The sequence below is a fragment of the Ascaphus truei genome, chromosome 5 (genome assembly GCF_040206685.1).
Source record: "Ascaphus truei isolate aAscTru1 chromosome 5, aAscTru1.hap1, whole genome shotgun sequence".
NCBI classification, from domain to species: Eukaryota; Metazoa; Chordata; class Amphibia; order Anura; family Ascaphidae; genus Ascaphus; species Ascaphus truei.
In genome coordinates, this window is record NC_134487.1 from 286,331,745 (window position 1) to 286,350,970 (window position 19,226).

General features: G+C 48.3%; 1 protein-coding gene across 3 annotated transcripts in view; it reads left to right on the forward strand.

The window, feature by feature from the left end:
- LOC142496093 (homeodomain-interacting protein kinase 2-like) overlaps positions 1 to 14,663 on the forward strand; it is a 57,326-nt gene extending 42,663 nt beyond the window's left edge. For 2 of the 3 annotated variants that reach the window (XM_075602487.1, XM_075602488.1), the window contains exons 13-15: positions 1,480 to 1,724; positions 2,430 to 2,584; positions 3,382 to 14,663. In XM_075602487.1, coding sequence (XP_075458602.1) covers positions 1,480 to 1,724; positions 2,430 to 2,584; positions 3,382 to 3,828 — 847 coding nt within the window. In that variant the 3' untranslated portion in view covers positions 3,829 to 14,663. The remainder of the gene's footprint in view (positions 1 to 1,479; positions 1,725 to 2,429; positions 2,585 to 3,381) is intronic. The other variant, XM_075602489.1, reaches the window with a different exon arrangement.
- The last annotated feature ends 4,563 nt before the right edge of the window (positions 14,664 to 19,226 follow it).

The following is a 19,226-nucleotide window of genomic DNA, read 5'->3' on the forward strand; positions in this document are numbered from 1 at the left end:
ATGTAACTAGGGGCAGAGATACTACGCAGCGCTATTCCATAAGGCACTTTCCCGGCTCGTGGCAGAGCATCGCGTAATAAATACGTGGCTAACCTGAGATCACTTTCTCCTAGATGTGATATTGCATTAGACCGGGGATGGCCAACGCCAGTCCTTAAGGGCCACCAATAGGTCAGGTTTTCAGGATATCCCTGCATCAGCACAGGTGGCTCAGTCAAAGACTGAGCCACTGATTGAGCCACCTGTGCTGAAGCTGGCTCTTCGACTGAACCACTTATTGAGCCACCTGTGCTGAAGCAGGGATAGCCTGAACTTGACCTGTTGGAGGCCCTTGAGGGCTGGCGTTGCCCACCCCTGCATTAAATTGATTCCCTTTTGGCGGGGAATGGGTTAAGAGTGCAGTTCTGTCCGGGTCACGTGATCCGCTGTGACATGGTCCAGATGTTTTCTGTACTGGGGAAGTAGTAATGTACCAAGCCGAAGAAAGGAAACCTCTTATCTCTCTTATCAGACCCCCTGGGAAGAAGCGATCCGCAGTGGGACTCTCATTTTATTTCCCCTGACAAAAGGAATGTGTTCCATTTTTTCTTTGGGACGGTAGATTTCTTTGTGTTCGTGCAGCCCTTTTATCTGTTTGATCAGTGACCAGAATTTCTATATTCTCCAATACAAAGAAAGAAGTGTCCATGTGTAATTTACCTGCGGACTCGAACAGTCTGATCGCAGGAAAGATTAGAAGCATTTTATAAAAATTCTAGGAAGAATTTTTTTTTTTTTTTTTAAAGGCACCAATGATGCATTTTAACCATTAAACATGGTGGTGACAGCGGGACACGGCTGCCCCTGGAATGACCCTTTTAGTGATATACTTAGGGATATACTGGCTACATCTAAAAGTTCCTGCCAGGGAGAGTTATTGCAATAGGGGGGGGATTGTGTGTGTGTGTGTGTGTGTGTGTGTGTGTGTGTGTGTGTGTGTGTGTGTGTGTGTGTGTGTGTGTGTGTGTGTGTGTGTGTGTGTGTGTGTGTGTGTTACGGAATAATAATATCTGTCTGAGAGCTGAACATCCGTCAGCTGATAATCTTTTATTTAACACTCAATATTATGTCAGTCTGTAAAAACAAACCTTGTATTCCCTGCTAAGGCTCTTTCATACACAGGCCTGTCTGTCACCCTGCAGTGACAGGGACAGGTGTCACCCTTCAGTATGTGTGACAGGGTTACAATGCAGTGACAGGGACAGGTCTCACCCTATGTGTGACATGGTCACCCTACAGTGAGAGGGACAGGTCTCGCGTTATTGTCACCCTGCAGTGAGGGACAGGTCTCACCCTTTTCAGACACTGTTACACTGTAGTGTTACACTGTAGCGTGTTTAGATTGGCTGTGTGGGGTCACACCTGTAATTGCTGCACTGTGAGTTAGGATGTGCATTGCTGCTTGTGTTTCTCTGCTCACATGCTGCCCGCTCTCCTCAGCCTGCCCAAACAGCGAAGGAACGTCATCAGCTGCGTCACGGTTCATGACTCGCCCATCTCCAACTCCTCCAGCAACACCAGCCCCTACGCTGCCAACGGGCAGCGCCGCGGGACCAACGCTGCAGCCTACGAGAGCAAGTGCCAGCCGGAGAACGCCTGCCCTGCCAACCCCCGCACCATCATTGTGCCGCCTCTGAAGAGCCAGCCCAGCGAGGGAATCCGCGAGTGTGAACGGCGACAGCCAGGTACCGAGAAGCGACCCGTAGTGTGGTAACAAGAAGGGCCCCGTCCAGGCCCTATAATTACCATTGTTATTATGAGACGAGTTAATTTGCAGCGTTTCCGGTACACTGCATTCAAATCTAATGGTTTGGGGTAATTGCAAATCGGAGCCAATAATCTCCTCCCCCCTAATTTTCATTATAAATCATACATTAATCTGATTACATTAATTCTATTACTTCCATCAGGGGGGGGGGGGGGACATTTTAACAGGCGAAAGCCTACAAATGAAGACCTGTGTATATAACGCATATAAATTTGCCAAAAAGCCAACATTATAAAAAAGGGGATTTCAAAAAAAAATTGTGAACATTGTAGGCCATGTTTACTAAGTAGTGCTATGACCCAAGATGGCTTGCTGAGCTCAAATAAATGTTGGTCTATTAAGTTGAATGGGTTATACGTGTCTTACGGAATAACACCGCCTTGTAGATACAGGACTCGGCACATCCCCTGGCAGGGAAGGAATGAAGGTCGCAGTCTTTGAAGAAATGCTAAATATAACCATCTTGGTATCCCGGGGCCCGGGGAGCTGTGGTTAATCCTTTCACCTAATGCAGGGGGCCTTGAACAGTAAAATGTGCCAAGGTTTTGTTGAGGTTGACATTCGAGGTGTCGGGTGATGCTGAGATCGGTAAATGCTAAGGTGTATCCCTGACTTCTTACAGACACCGCCAGCCACCACACGTATAAGCCCAAGTCGTCCTCCTCTGCCGCAGCTTCTGCCGCTCACACCTCCGGCAGCTCAGTAGGGACAGCCGCGTATCGGCAGCAGCGGGCGGCCGGACACCCCTTCCAGCAGCAGCCACTCAACCTCAGCCAGGTAAAGAAGGCCCTGTGTGGGCAGGGCGGAGAGGGGGACAGGCAGCACCGAGGCTGCATGCACTGCCCCAATACAAGTATTTTAGGGGTGACCATCTCCAGTCCTCAAGGGCTACCAACAGGTCAGGTTTTAAGGATATCCCAGCTTCAGCATAGGTGGTGCAGCCTTTGACTAAGCCACTGATTGAGCCACCTGGGCTGAAGCAGGGGTATCCTTAAAACCTGACCGGTTGGTGGCCTTTGAGTACTGCAGTTGGCCACTCTTGTCCTATGTGACAGGTAGGTGCCATTTCCAGAGAGGTTTGCAAATCAACAGTGTAACTGCCCGGTACCCCTGGGCACTCTCCTATCACAGGGGTTGGTGTAACTGCCGGTACCCCTGGGCACTCTCCTATCACAGGGGTTGGTGTAACTGCCGGTACCCCTGGGCACTCTCCTATCACAGGGGTTGGTGTAACTGCCGGTACCCCTGGGCACTCTCCTATCACAGTGGTTGAGCTGCTATTCTATTTTTTCCCCTCTCTTTTTTATCACACTTTATCTTTTCCCTCTCTCTTCCCCCTTCTCTATTTCCTCCCCCCCCTTCTCTATTCCCCCCTCTTCTCTATTTCCTCCCCCCCCCTTCTCTATTTGCCTTAAACTGTTTCCTTCCCCTGTCTCTTCTCCCTGCGTCTCCTGGCTTTTTCCTGTGTCTGTTGCCAGGATTTTGATCCTTTGAGTGAGACAATGCTCATATGGCAGACAGAGGTCCCGCCTGAGCAGTGTAACTGGAACCTTCAGTAATAATAATGTATCTAGGCCTTCTCCTTTCAGGTGTCTCAGCATATCGGCACAGGCAGTCACAGGAGACAGCAGGCTTATATTACACCCACCCTCGCTCAGGCCGCCTACTCCTTTCCGCACAGCAGCCCCAGCCACGGAGCGGTTCACCCACACCTCGCGGCCACGGCTCACCTGCCCAGCCAGCCTCACCTGTACACCTACACGGCTCCCGCTGCCCTGGGTTCTACCGGCACCATCGCTCACCTGGTGGCATCACAAGGATCTGCGCGGCACGCTGCATACCCTGCCAGCATTTTGCCCGTCGGCATGGCCCCCCGGCTTATTTCTTCCCCCAGCCTCCACCACAGCCAGTACCAGGCTCAGTTTGCCCACCAGACTTACATCCCAGCTTCTCCCACCTCCGCCGTCTACACTGGATATCCGCTGAGCCCATCTAAGGTCAACCAGTACCCTTATATCTAAGCCCTGGCAGTTGGGGGGAGGGCACAGAGCTGAAGGGGAGTGGTGGGGGCTGTGGGTTGGATACAGAGCAATGGAAGAGGTCAAATACCAATAGGAAGGAGGAGGATATTGGGGTATCTATCCTCATCCCTTTTAGCCCTAAAGGCGCCATTTTGAATGAAGGAGACCTTACATCTGTGAGTCTCTCCATTAAACGTGGAACCTTTTGTACAGATTGACGGGAGTCGGGTAACTGGTATTCTGTAAGAGTTAAGAGCGCCCTTCAATCGCCCAGCCCGTGAAGCATAAGAAGCAGGCGACCTCGGTCTCTGAGGGATTGGTGACAGAGTTCCTCTAGGTGTCAACTGAGAGTGTCTTCTGACACCGGTTCCTCTCTCCATGGGACTTTTGTGACTTGTTGCTCTGTTTGGGGGGGGGGGGGGGGAGAAGGTTATATAAAGCTGACCATCGCTGGAGTTACTCAACTGGGTAACGAGACTGTATTTATTAATCGCTGAATTTTTGAAGAAGCAACAGGCTTTCCCGACATAGCAAAGAGCTTATGCAGAGTTTTATAGGGTTAGGTCTTGACCATACTGTAACTCTAGGAAATCTTATCTTATTTTGGTTTTATTTTTGCAGAGGGAGTGGGTGTCCTGCTCAGTCACAGGATGTCAGAGCTGTGCACCAAAGGAAGCCCCCCCACTCCCTTTCCATATATTTGTTTGGAAGGGGAGCACTCTGGCCGCACATCTCTAATAATCTCACCCACACCCCTCTTTAGGTTACCGGACATTTTCCCCTTTGCAACGCTAGTTGTAATTATTTTGCGTTTTTAGAGGATTGTCATTTTTAAATAATAATTTTACAAGGGTCTAGAAGGATTCACAACTCTCTCTCTGCGTACGAGTTCTCTTAAGGGGTTTAAGACCAAAACCAAGCAGGTTTGAGGCGAAGAGGGATTTTGGGATGTCGTAAAGGGGTGTGAGGAAGCAGGAACGGGCAATGGATGGTGTCCCTTCTGAGCAAACTCAGAAACACTGGTCAACGTTGAGGACAGACAATGAAACCAGAGCCGGAGAGGAAGCCTTTCGGAAACAAAAGGACTACGGACAGCTCTGTGCGTACAAGAAAGAACAGGACGGACATGCACGCAAATGTTGAATGGACTGGAATGGACATGGAAACTCTAACCTGTCTCCACGTCACTTTAACTCCTTTGGGAGTTGACCCTTCTCCCCCTGTGCTACAGTGTAGCACAGCCAGGTGTTCCCTGTTTTATAAGCTTCTCCCCTGTTCTTTCAGATACCAATAGATCTATATTTTCTCCATTATCATTGGGTTGCACAATAGGATAGGATTGTTCCCCACAAAGACAATAACACTAAGACAAATGTGATGTAAGATGTTGGCATGTAACTGTGACCGTCCTGGAATGTGTGTGTGTAAGTGTAACTTTCCGTTTTTGTCACCCTTCGCTCGTAGTGCCTTACAAACTACTGACGATGTTTGGCCCCTTTTTGTCTCTGGTATTGTCCCATGGTAGATACGTACAGGGGTAGCCAACGCCAATCCTCAAGAGCTTCCAACGGGTTAGGGTTTCAGAATTTCCCTGCTTCAGTGGAGGTGGCTCGGTCTTCTGTCTCGGGGAGCACGGGTCTCCAGAGCTGAAATGAGCATGGTCCCCATCTGCAGACCCCCTTACTTCCCACCTAGGGGAGGGGGGGGGGGGCAATTTAGGTTATGATGTCGCCTGTGCTGTTTCTCTAGTGCTTACATTGAGGATATGCACGAGATGAGAAGTATAGCAGGGGTTAACATTACACTGTAAACTGAGGGATGGGGAGAGACTGAGCCACCTGTGCTGGAGCAGGGATATCCTAAAAACATGACCTGTTGGAAGCTGGTGAGGACTGGAGTTGGACACTCCTGCAGTAGGTTGTATCTGATTGCAAACTGACCCCACTGCTGTTTTAGCCACATGGATCACCTTACTCTCTTCCGTAAGCCCCGGACTGACCCGCTCTCGAAAAGATGCTCAGGAGGGTGACCCTCTCCGGTGACAGAGGGGTCCTAAACAATGCGTGGCAGCTCCTACTGCCACTTATGGGTTTAAAGCAGCAGTGCCACACTAGCAAGGTATACTGGAGTTGTAAAAGCACTCACCCATGTAACGCCCTAACTCGACCTTTGTTTCAGTGGTGCTTTGGGCAGGTGAGGGGAGGAGGCAGCAGCATCCCTCACTCTGAGTTATTCCTCGCTGCAGTTTCCAGTACAGAGAGAACCATAGTAGGGGAGTTTCAAGAGATGTGATGTGAGCAGTATTAACCCCTTCAGTGCTGGAGTGGTTAATGGGGAATAAAAGTACTGTAATTTGTGGAAAGAGTATACTTCTGTATGTGCATATGTGTATAAATACGCACACAAACATACACAACTAAGTGGCACTGCTGCTTTAATGGGTGACTAGGGGTTTATGAAACTTGCCAGTGGATCCTTATCGACTCCACATCGCACAGCCCTGGCACAGAGGGCATCCTTGCTGGCAGTCTCAGGATTCAGATACCCTTCTCAGCCAGAGGGGTGGGAGGTTAAGGGTCAGCTTGCAGTGCTGCTGTTGTACCTGTCTGTATAGTATGAAGGTTTTGCAGGAGTGAGGGGCAGTTACACTGATTCTCCTGCCCTGTGTTTGCAGAGGTGAGGTTATAGATTTATTATAAAGTGTTTGCATGGTATAGTGGAGATTACATTTCGCTGTCCCTGCGTGCAGTGCTCTCGCTGTCCCTGCCTGCAGTGCTCTCGCTGTCCCTGCATGCAGTGCTCTCGCTGTCCCTGCCTGCAGTGCTTTCGCTGTCCCTGCCTGCAGTGCTCTCGCTGTCCCTGCCTGCAGTGCTCTCGCTGTCCCTGCCTGCAGTGCTCTCGCTGTCCCTGCCTGCAGTGCTCTCGCTGTCCCTGCGTGCAGTGCTCTCGCTGTCCCTGCCTGCAGTGCTCTCGCTGTCCCTGCCTGCAGTGCTCTCGCTGTCCCTGCGTGCAGTGCTCTCGCTGTCCCTGCCTGCAGTGCTCTCGCTGTCCCTGCCTGCAGTGCTCTCGCTGTCCCTGCCTGCAGTGCTCTCGCTGTCCCTGCGTGCAGTGCTCTCGCTGTCCCTGCCTGCAGTGCTCTCGCTGTCCCTGCCTGCAGTGCTCTCGCTGTCCCTGCCTGCAGTGCTCTCGCTGTCCCTGCCTGCAGTGCTCTCGCTGTCCCTGCCTGCAGTGCTCTCGCTGTCCCTGCCTGCAGTGCTCTCGCTGTCCCTGCCTGCAGTGCTCTCGCTGTCCCTGCCTGCAGTGCTCTCGCTGTCCCTGCCTGCAGTGCTCTCGCTGTCCCTGCCTGCAGTGCTCTCGCTGTCCCTGCCTGCAGTGCTCTCGCTGTCCCTGCCTGCAGTGCTCTCGCTGTCCCTGCCTGCAGTGCTCTCGTTGTCCCTGCGTGCAGTGCTCTCGCTGTCCCTGCGTGCAGTGCTCTCGCTGTCCCTGCCTGCAGTGCTCTCGCTGTCCCTGCCTGCAGTGCTCTCGCTGTCCCTGCCTGCAGTGCTCTCGCTGTCCCTGCCTGCAGTGCTCTCGCTGTCCCTGCCTGCAGTGCGCCAAGTCTGTGTATGGAGTACTTGGGTGAGATGGGGGACTTCTAAGGGGATTTAACTCTTGGGGGTTTTCTTTCTTTGTTTAATAGGTTTGAAGCAGGGTGGTCTCCAGAGCTGAACCGCGTTCATTTCAGCTCTGGGGTTCCCCTTCTTCCCGAGATGCTTACACCTGAAAGGGCTGACGGTAGCAGCTCTGGCTGAGCACATGTCTGTTTAAAGGTCCTGAGGACCAATACGAAGTTCCAACGTCGCGCCTTGCGGTTTATATTGGACTGCATGCCGCTGGACTTTTATACAGGAGTGAGATACCGGCATCGACCTTCAGATCTAAGTATCTCGGGCTGCAGGGGTCCCCAGAGCTGGAATGAGCTCGGTTCACATCCACAGACCCCCTGCTTCCCACATAGGGGGCAATCATTTGTATTTATTTTAAAGGCAAAGCTCCTTTAGGTTATGCTGTTGCAGCCTGTGCTGTTTCTTCGGTGCTTAAATTGAGGATGCACGAGAGATGAGAAGTATACCAGGGGTTAACATTACACTAAACTGAGGGATGGAGAGAGACAGTTGTTACAAAATAGCTCCTGATTTTGTGGGTACAAGTGATATATTATCCTGGATATTCCTGTTCTCTTGAGCAGGGCCTTGGAATCCTCCTAATATAAGATCACATGGGGGATAACGAGGGTGGGATGCGGGCCTGATATTATAACCACTTGGGTACTTGAGACAGTCTTGAAGTTTTTAATGGCAGACTACACCCTTTTGAAAATGTGTGTGTGTAGGAATATATATATATATATATATATATATATATATATATTAGATTGTAAGCTCTATGGGACAGAAACTCATTGTGCCTAGATACTCAATATATAGGATCGGGAATTTAAATGGCCGCCCAATAAGAAGCTGCTGCTGATGACGTTGGGACTTCCTACTGGCCTGTGGGACCAAGCAGATTTGGCAAACATTGTGTTGACCCAGGGGAACATTTATCACCGGTAAGTTTCAGCAGCCAACTTGTATGGCTGAATAAAACTTCCTTCTATCTAGTCCGAAGTGCCCATTTTCTCTTTGGTCCATTATTGATCCTCCGGACTGCAGCAGGGTGTCCGTGACATGCGAGCAGTGGCCAGACACGTCACATACAATATTATTTTTATGTGCACAGTTCTTTATATTTTGTCGGCTCCACAGGATTCCCTCTCTGTCTTCCTACGTGGGGGAAAAACACAGCTAGGCGGCATTGCCAGTGTAAGGTATGAAGAACCCACTTCAAAGATTGTGTCTTTAACTAGGACATTTAAATTTGAAGCGATGCACCGAACCTGCCATGGCTAAGCTACCCGTACTCGAATCAGAAGAGCTTGAATTTGTGACAAACGAAGGATGATTCAGGGCATTGAACAGCACAAAGGCAGAACTTCCCAGAGTCAAAACAGGTGGTGAAGAGGCAGGTCTGCGGTTACAGGAAAAATGACCCTTTTACTGATAAGTTTCGGTTTGTTTAGATCTTCCAGGAGCTGCGGTTCCGAGCCTCTCTCTTCCGTGTTGCTCCAATACATTTTCTGATTTCATCTCATCTTTTCGTCTTAATCTTTTGATTTCCCTTGGAAGACAGTCGAGTATCATCCTTGTCCAACGATGGTCAGTTCTTCCGATTTATGTCCGTCCCACCGCCACATTTAATTTCTTCATCCTTGCGGTGACATCACAGACTTTCCTTCGCTTCCGATCCCATGAATTATTTTTCCTGTCTCGAGGTAATACCCAGCATGCATCTCTCCGTACTTATTTGGATCATCTAAAGCTTCTGAATTATATCCGCATTGGGTGTCCAGGTTTCCCATTCATACGTGAGCCCGGGCAGTGACCGAGCTCTCTCCTGTTAAGGCACAGTGGAAGATTCCCTTGAAATAGTGTCTTGTTACTTCCAAATACGCTCCATCCCATCTTCATGTTCCTATTGATTTTAATGTGTAACGGTTCCATCCACTGGTACTTGCTGGCCGACGTAGACATAGTCTTCAACTTCTTCTAGCTCCAATCCACTTATTTCAATCTTTGAAGAGTTGACCCATTGGTGAAACATCACTTTGGTCTTGCTGAGATCCATATGGAGGCCACTTCCTTCCTTCCTTCCTTCCTTCAGCGAGTTCTCTGATTTGTTGCTGGAGGTCTTGTGCCAAATAAATGGTGTCTGCACATCGTGGGTAACTCCAGTATTCTCTGTTGATTTTTTTGTATTCCTTTTTCTACCCAGTTCAATGTCTTCAACAATTCTTCAAGTGTTGCAGTGAAAAGCTTTGATGACGTGTATCTCCCTGCCGCACGCCCTTGTGAATCCTTATCTTGCTTGTATCTTCTTGTTATCTAATGGTTAATGTGGAATTCTTAAATGTTCCTTATAGATCAATGTATGCACCTTCAACATTTTGATTTCTTAATGCATTTAAAACACAGACAGAATGAAATGCTTTTTTTTTTTTTTTAATAATCTATGAAGCCTAAAGTTGGTGATTGTTTTCATTACTTTGAGAAATCACTTCTTGTACGACTTGGATGTGGTCTGTAGTGTTGTACCCACTGTGAAATCCTGCTTCTTCCCTAGGCTGGGCGACGTCCAGGGTCTGTTACAGCTGATTAGTGCATATTGTCCTAAGTGATTGGAAGTAGACTGAGCTGTAGTTCTTGAGGTCTTTGTATCCTTTATTATGGATGAGGATAAGTATGGCGTTACTCCATTGTTGTGGAATTTTCCTGTTCTTCCAGCCACATGTAAAGAGTTTTTTTAAAGAATGTTCTCTACTTCCATCTTTCCCAGGGACCTTCCCATCTTTTATGAATTATGAAAGATATATTTACTTGTATGGCACTGCACATGTACTATAAGAAGAAAAAAAAGAGGGGAATAAGGTCAAGCCACTTGGGATGCCCCTGCAAGGGGTCTAAGGTCAAATAAAATTGCAAAATGGGTGCTAAGACAAGTGGCCCGGTCAAGGAGTAACAATCATGAGCAAAAGGGAGTCAAGCACACCCAAAAATAGGAAAAAATCAAATGATGGCAAAAAAGGTCATTTAATGACTACAAAGGTTGCATCCAACGTTTCAGTGCCAACATGCACCTTCAGCAGGGTCTGTTACAGCTTACTGTGTATCGTTGTAATTGATTGGAAGTAGACTGATTGGTCTGTAGTTCTTGAGGTCTTCTTTGCCTCCCTTATTATGGATGAGGATAAGTATGGCATTACTCCATTGCTGTGGAATTTTCCTGTTCTTCCAGCCACATGTAAAGAGTTTTCTCTACTTCGATCTTTCCCAGGGACCTTCCATCTTTCATGAGTTATGAGATATATATATATATATATTATTTTTTTAACTTGTGTGGCACTGCACATGTACAAAATGTGATGCACGTTGACTGAACAAGACAATACACGGATGAGTGCTACTGACATAAACCGAAACAATGGAAGAGGGAGTGCCTGCCCCGAAGAGCTTACAATCTAAGCAGTGTAGTGGGAAACTGATACAATAGGATATTTCGGTACAAATGGTATAGCAGTGTAAGTGCATGTAATGAAAGTACGGCTGGTGCTGTAGGATTTAATTATCATCAATGATACCTTTTTACAAATTTTAATAAGTGTGTGTGTGGTGTGTGTGTGTGTATATACACACACACACACACACACACACACACTACATTGTTTAAAAGGTGTAATCTGCCTTCAAGAAACTGCTGATGAAACTGTTGTGAAATGTCAGTGAAATGTGTGTCGGTATGGGCAGGCTATTTATTACAAGGCAGATGCAGAGAACTACTGTATAAGGGGGGACATACTCTAATCACATTTTTCAGCATGGCAGATACAGAAATTTGTTTGTTTTTTTTGCTGTGAAAAGACCTGGCCTTCAATCATCAGCTGGTGCCTGGGAGACATGCAAGTAACTGGTTAGATGTGGGATCGCGTCTGAGTACGGCATTCAAAGGGTGGGATGTGTCCGTGCAGAACAAAATAATTTCTTCTGCGTCAAATCCACAAAGCTCAATGATCTCGGTTCCTATATGTGAAGCAGTTTAACTCCCTTTGACGTGTGTGTGATCGAGCGCGGATACGCTTTATAAGATGAGTCCCCACCAATGACTAATAGTTCCCCTGTATCCCCTCCTATAAATAGGCCCTTAATCACTCGCTGACACACACGATGCTGAAGGCGGTGAGATCGGTGGCATGTCCTGTGATAACATGAACACAATGTCCTTGACAACAACAAAAAAAAGCACTTTCTGAGCTCGGTACACCACCCGCTTTCAGTAGTTATTAAAGGCGCTTCTAAATCTACAGAGTAGGAAATCCTAAAACATATCGGTCTTCCCGTCTGTTATGCACAGAGGTTGCGGGAAGCTCAGAGAGAGGTAGGAAGTGTGGATTAAAAACCCCTTCCCTGCCAGAGGCCGGCAGTGTACTGGGACGCATTGGCGTATTGCAGGGAGAGACTGTCCGGCTGTACGCGGTGCTGCTGAATACTGTATAATCGCATGTTGAGTAGGTCAATGGTGCATCCCCCCCAACAGGTCAGGTATTCAGGGTACCCTGCTTCAGCACACCTGTGCTGTAGCAGGGCCATTCTGGAAACCTGACTTGTTGGAGGGTCTTGAGAAGTGGTGTGGATCACCCCCTGGACTAGGGTATGGGTAGAGAATGTGCTGAGGGAAGGGTGTAGTGTCTGAGGCTGCCAGCAGGGTGTTCTATGTAGTAACATACCCTAACTTTGGGGGGCAGAGGGGGGGAATACCGGGGGCCGTTTGCAGGAGAGGGATGTTTTCAATTCTCTCACAGCACAAAGCTCTGGTCCCTATGAACAACATGTGTTGGATTTGCAGCAAAGCGAAAGCATTCAGGCCTGTAACACAGAAAAAGCACAGTGTTTATAAAGGGTTCATATCCAAGTGAATGAAAGCGGCTGTTGCGATTCCAAAGATGTATGGGCTGAAAGAGAAGGCAATGGTAAGAAAATGTGACCGCCATATTTAAGGCACACCACACAAAATCATCTTGCATATTTCACAATCCTTTAAAATCTTTATTTGACAGACGTTAAGACGATTTCTAATATATATATATATATATATATATATATATCACACACACACTGTGGCTTTGCAGACCCCTCCAGCACTGAAAGGGTTAAGGTGTGACCGGAATCTCGGAATATCAGTGTGTGCGAGTATTCTCTTATACACTGCTTTATAACTGTGAATTTACCTCCTGCTTCAGGACATTGTTCCTGCCTTTATGTTTACATACATAGTGCACAGTGCGTTACAGGGTATCACACTGCGAGCCTGAGCAGTGCGGGAGGCCTGCGGGTTCTTACCCTGTGCTCCCTGCGGGTTCTTACCCTATGCTCCCTGCGGGTTCTTACCCTGTGCTCCCTGCGGGTTCTTACCCTGTGCTCCCTGCGGGTTCTTACCCTGTGCTCTCTGCGGGTTCTTACCCTGTGCTCCCTGCGGGTTCTTACCCTGTGCTCCCTGCGGATTCTTACCCTGTGCTCCCTGCGGGTTCTTACCCTGTGCTCCCTGCGGGTTCTTACCCTGTGCTCCCTGCGGGTTCTGACCCTGTGCTCCCTGCTGGTTCTGACCCTGTGCTCCCTGCGGGTTCTGACCCTGTGCTCCCTGCGGGTTCTGACCCTGTGCTCCCTGCGGGTTCTTACCCTGTGCTCCCTGCGGGTTCTGACCCGGTGCTCCCTGCGGGTTCTGACCCGGTGCTCCCTGCGGGTTCTGACCCGGTGCTCCCTGCGGGTTCTGGCCCTGTGCTCCCTGCGGGTTCTGGCCCTGTGCTCCCTGCGGGTTCTGACCCTGTGTTCCCTGCCGATTCTGACCCTGTGCTCCCTGCCGGTTCTGGCCCTGTGCTCCCTGCCGATTCTGACCCTGTGCTCTCTGCCGGTTCTGGCCCTGTGCTCCCTGCCGGTTCTGACCCTGTGCTCCCTGCCGGTTCTGGCCCTGTGCTCCCTGCCGGTTCTGGCCCTGTGCTCCCTGCCGGTTCTGGCCCTGTGCTCCCTGCCGGTTCTGGCCCTGTGCTCCCTGCCGGTTCTGACCCTGTCGGTTCTGGCCCTGTGCTCCCTGCCGGTTCTGACCCTGTGCTCCCTGCCGGTTCTGACCCTGTGCTCCCTGCCGGTTCTGGCCCTGTGCTCCCTGCCGGTTCTGACCCTGTGCTCCCTGCCGGTTCTGACCCTGTGCTCCCTGCCATTTTTCGTTTTGAAATCCCTTTTAACTTATAACGGTGGGTAAAAAAAAGTGATCAAATTACTTCATGCATTACAGACCGACATAACTCTCACAGGCTCTCAGCCTCTCTCAGCCGCACCCCAGTGAACGAGACGGGTAAATACAGTACGTCGAAATGCGTTTATTTTTATTTTTTAAATGCAAATATTAGTGAATTTGTATCTTCTATTTTTTCTGAATTTTCCAATATTCTCATCTTTTATTCGTTTCCTTTTTTTTTTTTTTTTTTTTTTACATTTTCAAATATTTTGAGTGAAAAAAAAAATAGCGGCTTTTTTCGGAGATAATCAGAATATTAGAAGTGGTGGCGTTTTCCTTTCTCTTTGTGTTTAATAAATCCGCCCTTGTGTGCGCCAAATGTAAGAAATGATTAACACGCGTCCTACATCTGCCACTGGCGCAACTTCCCATTTTTGGTCCATGTTTTGAAGCGAATTGCACCATCTTATTACATATCCCCCTTAAAATGCTCCCAGCAATCACTAGCCTGAATAAAACGGAGGGAGACAGGATAGATTTTGTTTTCAGCCTGTGCTACGAGTTAATAATCATTTTCGTTGTAGGAAAATAGAGTGGGTTTTAATTAGACTTGGAAGCTAACGATGGCGCTGTAATCGGGAAGATGATTTTAACAGAAAAAAAATATATATGGTTATTTTAATTGTATTATGACTAACAGTAGGGGTATACGTTAACCCCTTCAGTGCAGGCGAAGGCAGCAGTGCATTGTAACGCAACGCTGAGCGCTCACCATTGCAGGGGTATTTAAAATGGAGGGGTGCCCTTACTGGAGATTGCATTAGTACTTGTTATTTTATGTATTCTAATATTTCATGTTGGTCTCTGAAGTGGAATAAGTTACTAATCAACTAGTAATCTGACGTATGCACATTGTATATGTCAGCAGATGTTTTCCCAGCTGTCTCACAATCCCATTAAATTGTTTTAATTCACCTTTTTGTCCTCGCCTTTTTCTGTTTTTTTTTTCTAGTAACGGTAACAATATTAGAACAGGGTCAGCAAAGGCCAATTAGCGCTACACCTATGTAAATAACATGAATGCCGATATCCAATATAATGGGCAGAGGATAACTGGGACGCTCCCTGAATGTCCAATATAAAAAAAGCAAAATTATTGTCAAGTGTCCAATATAATGTAGCGTCCAAGTCTCCAAAAAAAAACTTTTTGTTGAGAAATGTGGGGAGGTGCTGAAAAATAATAAATGGAGACTAAGGCAGCTTCTTTGTGCGATGAAACCACGTCCAAACACAATCTATAAAACAAAGAAAAGAAGCGCAAGCTCCGAGCCGGCTGGGAAGTTTGCAGGGCTTGGTGCAGTGACGTGTGGGGCCTCTTCATCTGCCGACTGGAAGCATCTCCATGTCCTATGGTCCTGTCATTATGGCTCTGTGACATCAAATCGCTTAGCGATGCCATGAAAACGGGACGCCGCATGGCGCCGTGGCCTCCTGCTGTCATGGCAAAGTGATGCCATTTGATGTTGCAGAGCCGTAATGATGGGACCATGCAGGGGCAGATCCCGGGGAGGAGAGGGTAAGAGAGTCGGAGGCCCCGCACTCTACCCTCCGGCAATCATTTTAACTGTCGTGGGGGAGAGCGCAGGGCCTTTGTATTCGAGGCGCTCAGTGCAGTGGCACCGACTGCACCGCCATCACGCCGGCCCAGCTTGTGCGCCATGGTGCTTTGCTGTATAAAAATGATTTCATAAATTGGTTAAAAGGAGTGGTACGAGATGCACTGACAATGGAAGGTAAGTTACAAGCATTTAGAGAGTAAAACTCACGCTGACCACGACAGAGCAGTCACCTGGGACCGGAACGCTGGGTGTAAAGAGGGAAAGGGGCAGGTAAAGCAGGGTACCAGGATTGTAGAAGGTCACGTCCAGAAGCTGTATCAATCACAGGCCTGGCAATGCCAGCGAGGACTGCAAACACACAGACTTGTGTTCCAGCAGGTAACGGCAGCACATGCCAGTACTCAAAGAGTTAACCGCTCTCTCCATGTGTCTGCACTTGCTCTGATATTCTGTAGGTGATGTCATGTATAGGGTGACTGCAGGTCGGCTCTGCCCCCCACCCCCCGGGTGATTCATTTAATATTAAAAAATAAAAATGTGGATGTTACTGCCTTAACCTCGAATAATAGATCCTGCCCTGAAGAGCTTGCAATCTAAATGTGAGTGTCAAGCAGAAAAGTGTTTATAGCGGAGACTGGAAATCAACCCACACAATTTATCGCATTCCAGACCAACTACTTCAACCGCTACACCACAACCTTCTGCATATGGTACAAGTATTTAACTGAGAAATGTTGAAACAGTTTATATCAAAACATTACATACAAACAGTCACATTCTAAGTATCTTCCGCTACTAAATATAACACATACCACACGTTGCATTGGAGAATTAGCACGTAGCACATATTGAGGACATACAAGAGTAATGAGTATAAACCGGCCCCATTTTGAGTCTGAGGCTCTTTTTCAAGCCTTGTCCTCACAGAACGTGCAGTTCCATTTCGATGTTTGCTCCTTGCAGCAAATAAGCCTGTGATGCTGCCTGGTATTGCTACATACATACACTGTACTGTATTCAGTCTCTCAGCTGATAGAATTAGCTGTAGGTTTCAAGCATCAACCAATAGGAGAAAGACGGTGGGTTCCTCAGCCCTGCCCAGCTTATAGTGTTATCCAGTGGCGGAATACAAACAAATAAGGATCCTCGTGTATATAGGCAGCGTTGCCACCACTCCGGGTTTTACCCGGAGACTCAGGGTTTTGGCAACGTATCTCCGGGTGGCGGGTTTACCTTGTAAACCTCCGGGTGGCGCCGTCCTACGGGCATCTTCTCCTGCAACTCCTGTCAATATGGCCATATGGCACCGCGTTGCCATGTCAACAGGAACGCTAGGTGACGTCACCGCTTCATGTGACGCCAGCTGCCATGACAACGAGAGGCTACGTGACGCCACACGACTCCGAGTTACCGTGACAACGTGGCGCCACCTGGCACACCGTTATCATGGCAGCTTGATGCCGCATGCAGCGTTGCATCACGTAGCACCCCGTTCCCATAGCAACGAGGCGCCATTTGACGGGTTGCAGGGGGAGGTGCCGGGATTAGCCGCCGCCGCCGAAGGTAAGCGCTAAATTTTAAAATGTTGTCTCCGGGTTATCTTTCAGTAGAAGGTGGCAACACTATATAGGATGGTGAGATTGTATATAAATCAATTAATACATAGTCCATTTTGATACATAGTTCAATGTAAAGTTTCACATCTCCCCCCCTTTCCCCTCCCCCACCCTCCTGAAACGTACACGAGTTTAACTCCTTTAATATTAATATCTTGCTCCCAGAAGATCTTTGCTCTTAAAAGAAAAGAAAATTGTTTAGTGTTTAAAGAGGCAATCCAAGCCGGTGGATATTTATGTAGCTTTAAAGCAGGGGGCCTCCGGAAATGAACCCCGTTAAATCGGCTCAGACGACCCTGAGATACCTCCGAATTAGGTGCCGGTGGCTACACTCCTCGGCTGCCAGGGTTCACAATATGGCCGCTGTTTAAAGTTTTGACGTCCTGCGGGCCAATAGGAAGCCGTGACGTCATCGGTGCGGCTTCCTATTGGCCCATGTGACTCGGCAGCTTCAAACCTGAACGTCCTGCTTGTGAGCCGGAGCGGCTTCCGGCGCCTACCTCGGAAGTAAAGTATCTCCGGAAGCAGGGGGGGCACCGGAGCTGAAATTAACGGGGTTCAGCTCCGGAGAACCCCTGCTTCAATGCTATATATATAAAAAAATATTTAAAAGAAAATATTCATCATAGTTTGCTCCTTTAATATCATCATAATTCATCTCTAGCTTCTGGGGTTACCATGGTGACATTTACACTGCACTGGGCTCTGGGGAGAGCTCCATTTTAACCTCCCGGATACAATATTTGAAATACGTAGATGATCTGCTGAACGGAGTGAAACAAGTCTACGGTGAGAAATACTATTATAAAGTTCCTATAGATCCTAGGAAGGGCCTCACCTAAGCACACTGCCCATCTTCTATCTTCCAGCAGAGGGCGCCCTCTCCCACATGATTCGCAAATTAAGCATCCAGTCTCACTTTTATATATATAAAAACTGCAATGATGTGAAAGCACTTACCCAGCTAACCCCTCCCTATTATTACTGTTATCTTTTTTTTAATGTTATTTTTTTTTTTAAATAACTTTTATTTTTTATTTAGGTTTTTTTCAGGAATGGGAGAGGGGAACAGAAAGAAAATAGAGGAAAGGGAGGAGGAGGAGGGTGATACCGCCAAATTACAGTACAAGCATCCCTTTGTTGACAATGAGTTAACAACTGATAGACACCATCCTCATAGACCAGCACGGGCAACATCAAAGACAAATGATCACATTTATTTCACATTTTGTTCGTTTTTAACCCCGTATTAACTAAGAAAGAAAGAACCCCTTTGTGTGGCACAAGAGGACACCCTATTTGAAATAAAACAAACTTTTAATAGTAAATAATTAAAAATAATGTTTGGATATAACAAGAAAACAGACAAAACAGACTAATAAAATCAATTAAAAATTTGTTTTTAACTAGTAACCCCCCTAGAGGACCATGGAACGGATTCCACTTATTAATCGTTCATCTATTGATCCTGGGGTCTCAGCACCTTATGGAAAGTCCTAACCGCATGCTTTAGAAAAAGAAGTTTCTCCATTAACTGCACTTGGTTAATTCTCTGAATAACCTCTCTTGGGATTTTCCCAATGCTGCTGAGATACAGCGTCAGGGCGCAGAGATACAGCGTCAGGGCGCAGAGATACAGCGTCAGGGCGCAGAGATACAGCGTCAGGGCGCAGAGATACAGCGTCAGGGCGCAGAGATACAGCGTCAGGGCGCAGAGATACAGCGTCAGGGCGCAGAGATACAGCGTCAGGCCGCTGAGATACAGCGTCAGGCCGCTGAGATACAGCGTCAGGCTGCTGAGATACAGCGTCAGGCCGCTGAGATACAGCGTCAGGGCGCAGAGATAGAGCGTCAGGCCGCTGAGATAGAGCGTCAGGGCGCAGAGATACAGCATCAGGGCGCAGAGATACAGCGTCAGGCCGCTGAGATACAGCGTCAGGGCGCAGAGATAGAGCGTCAGGCCGCAGAGATAGAGCGTCAGGCAGCAGAGATACAGCGTCAGGCCGCGGAGATACAGCGTCAGGCCGCTGCGATATAGCGTCAGGCTTCTGAGATACAGTGTCAGGGCGCAGAGATAGAGCGTCAGGGCGCTGAGATAGAGTGTCAGGCTGCTGAGATAGAGCGTCAGGGCGTTGAGATACAGCGTCAGGCCGCGGAGATAGAGTGTCAGGGCGCAGAGATAGAGTGTCAGGCTGCTGAGATAGAGCGTCAGGGCGCTGAGATACAGCGTCAGGCCGCTGAGATACAGCGTCAGGCCGCTGAGATACAGCGTCAGGCTGCTGAGATAGAGCGTCAGGCCGTT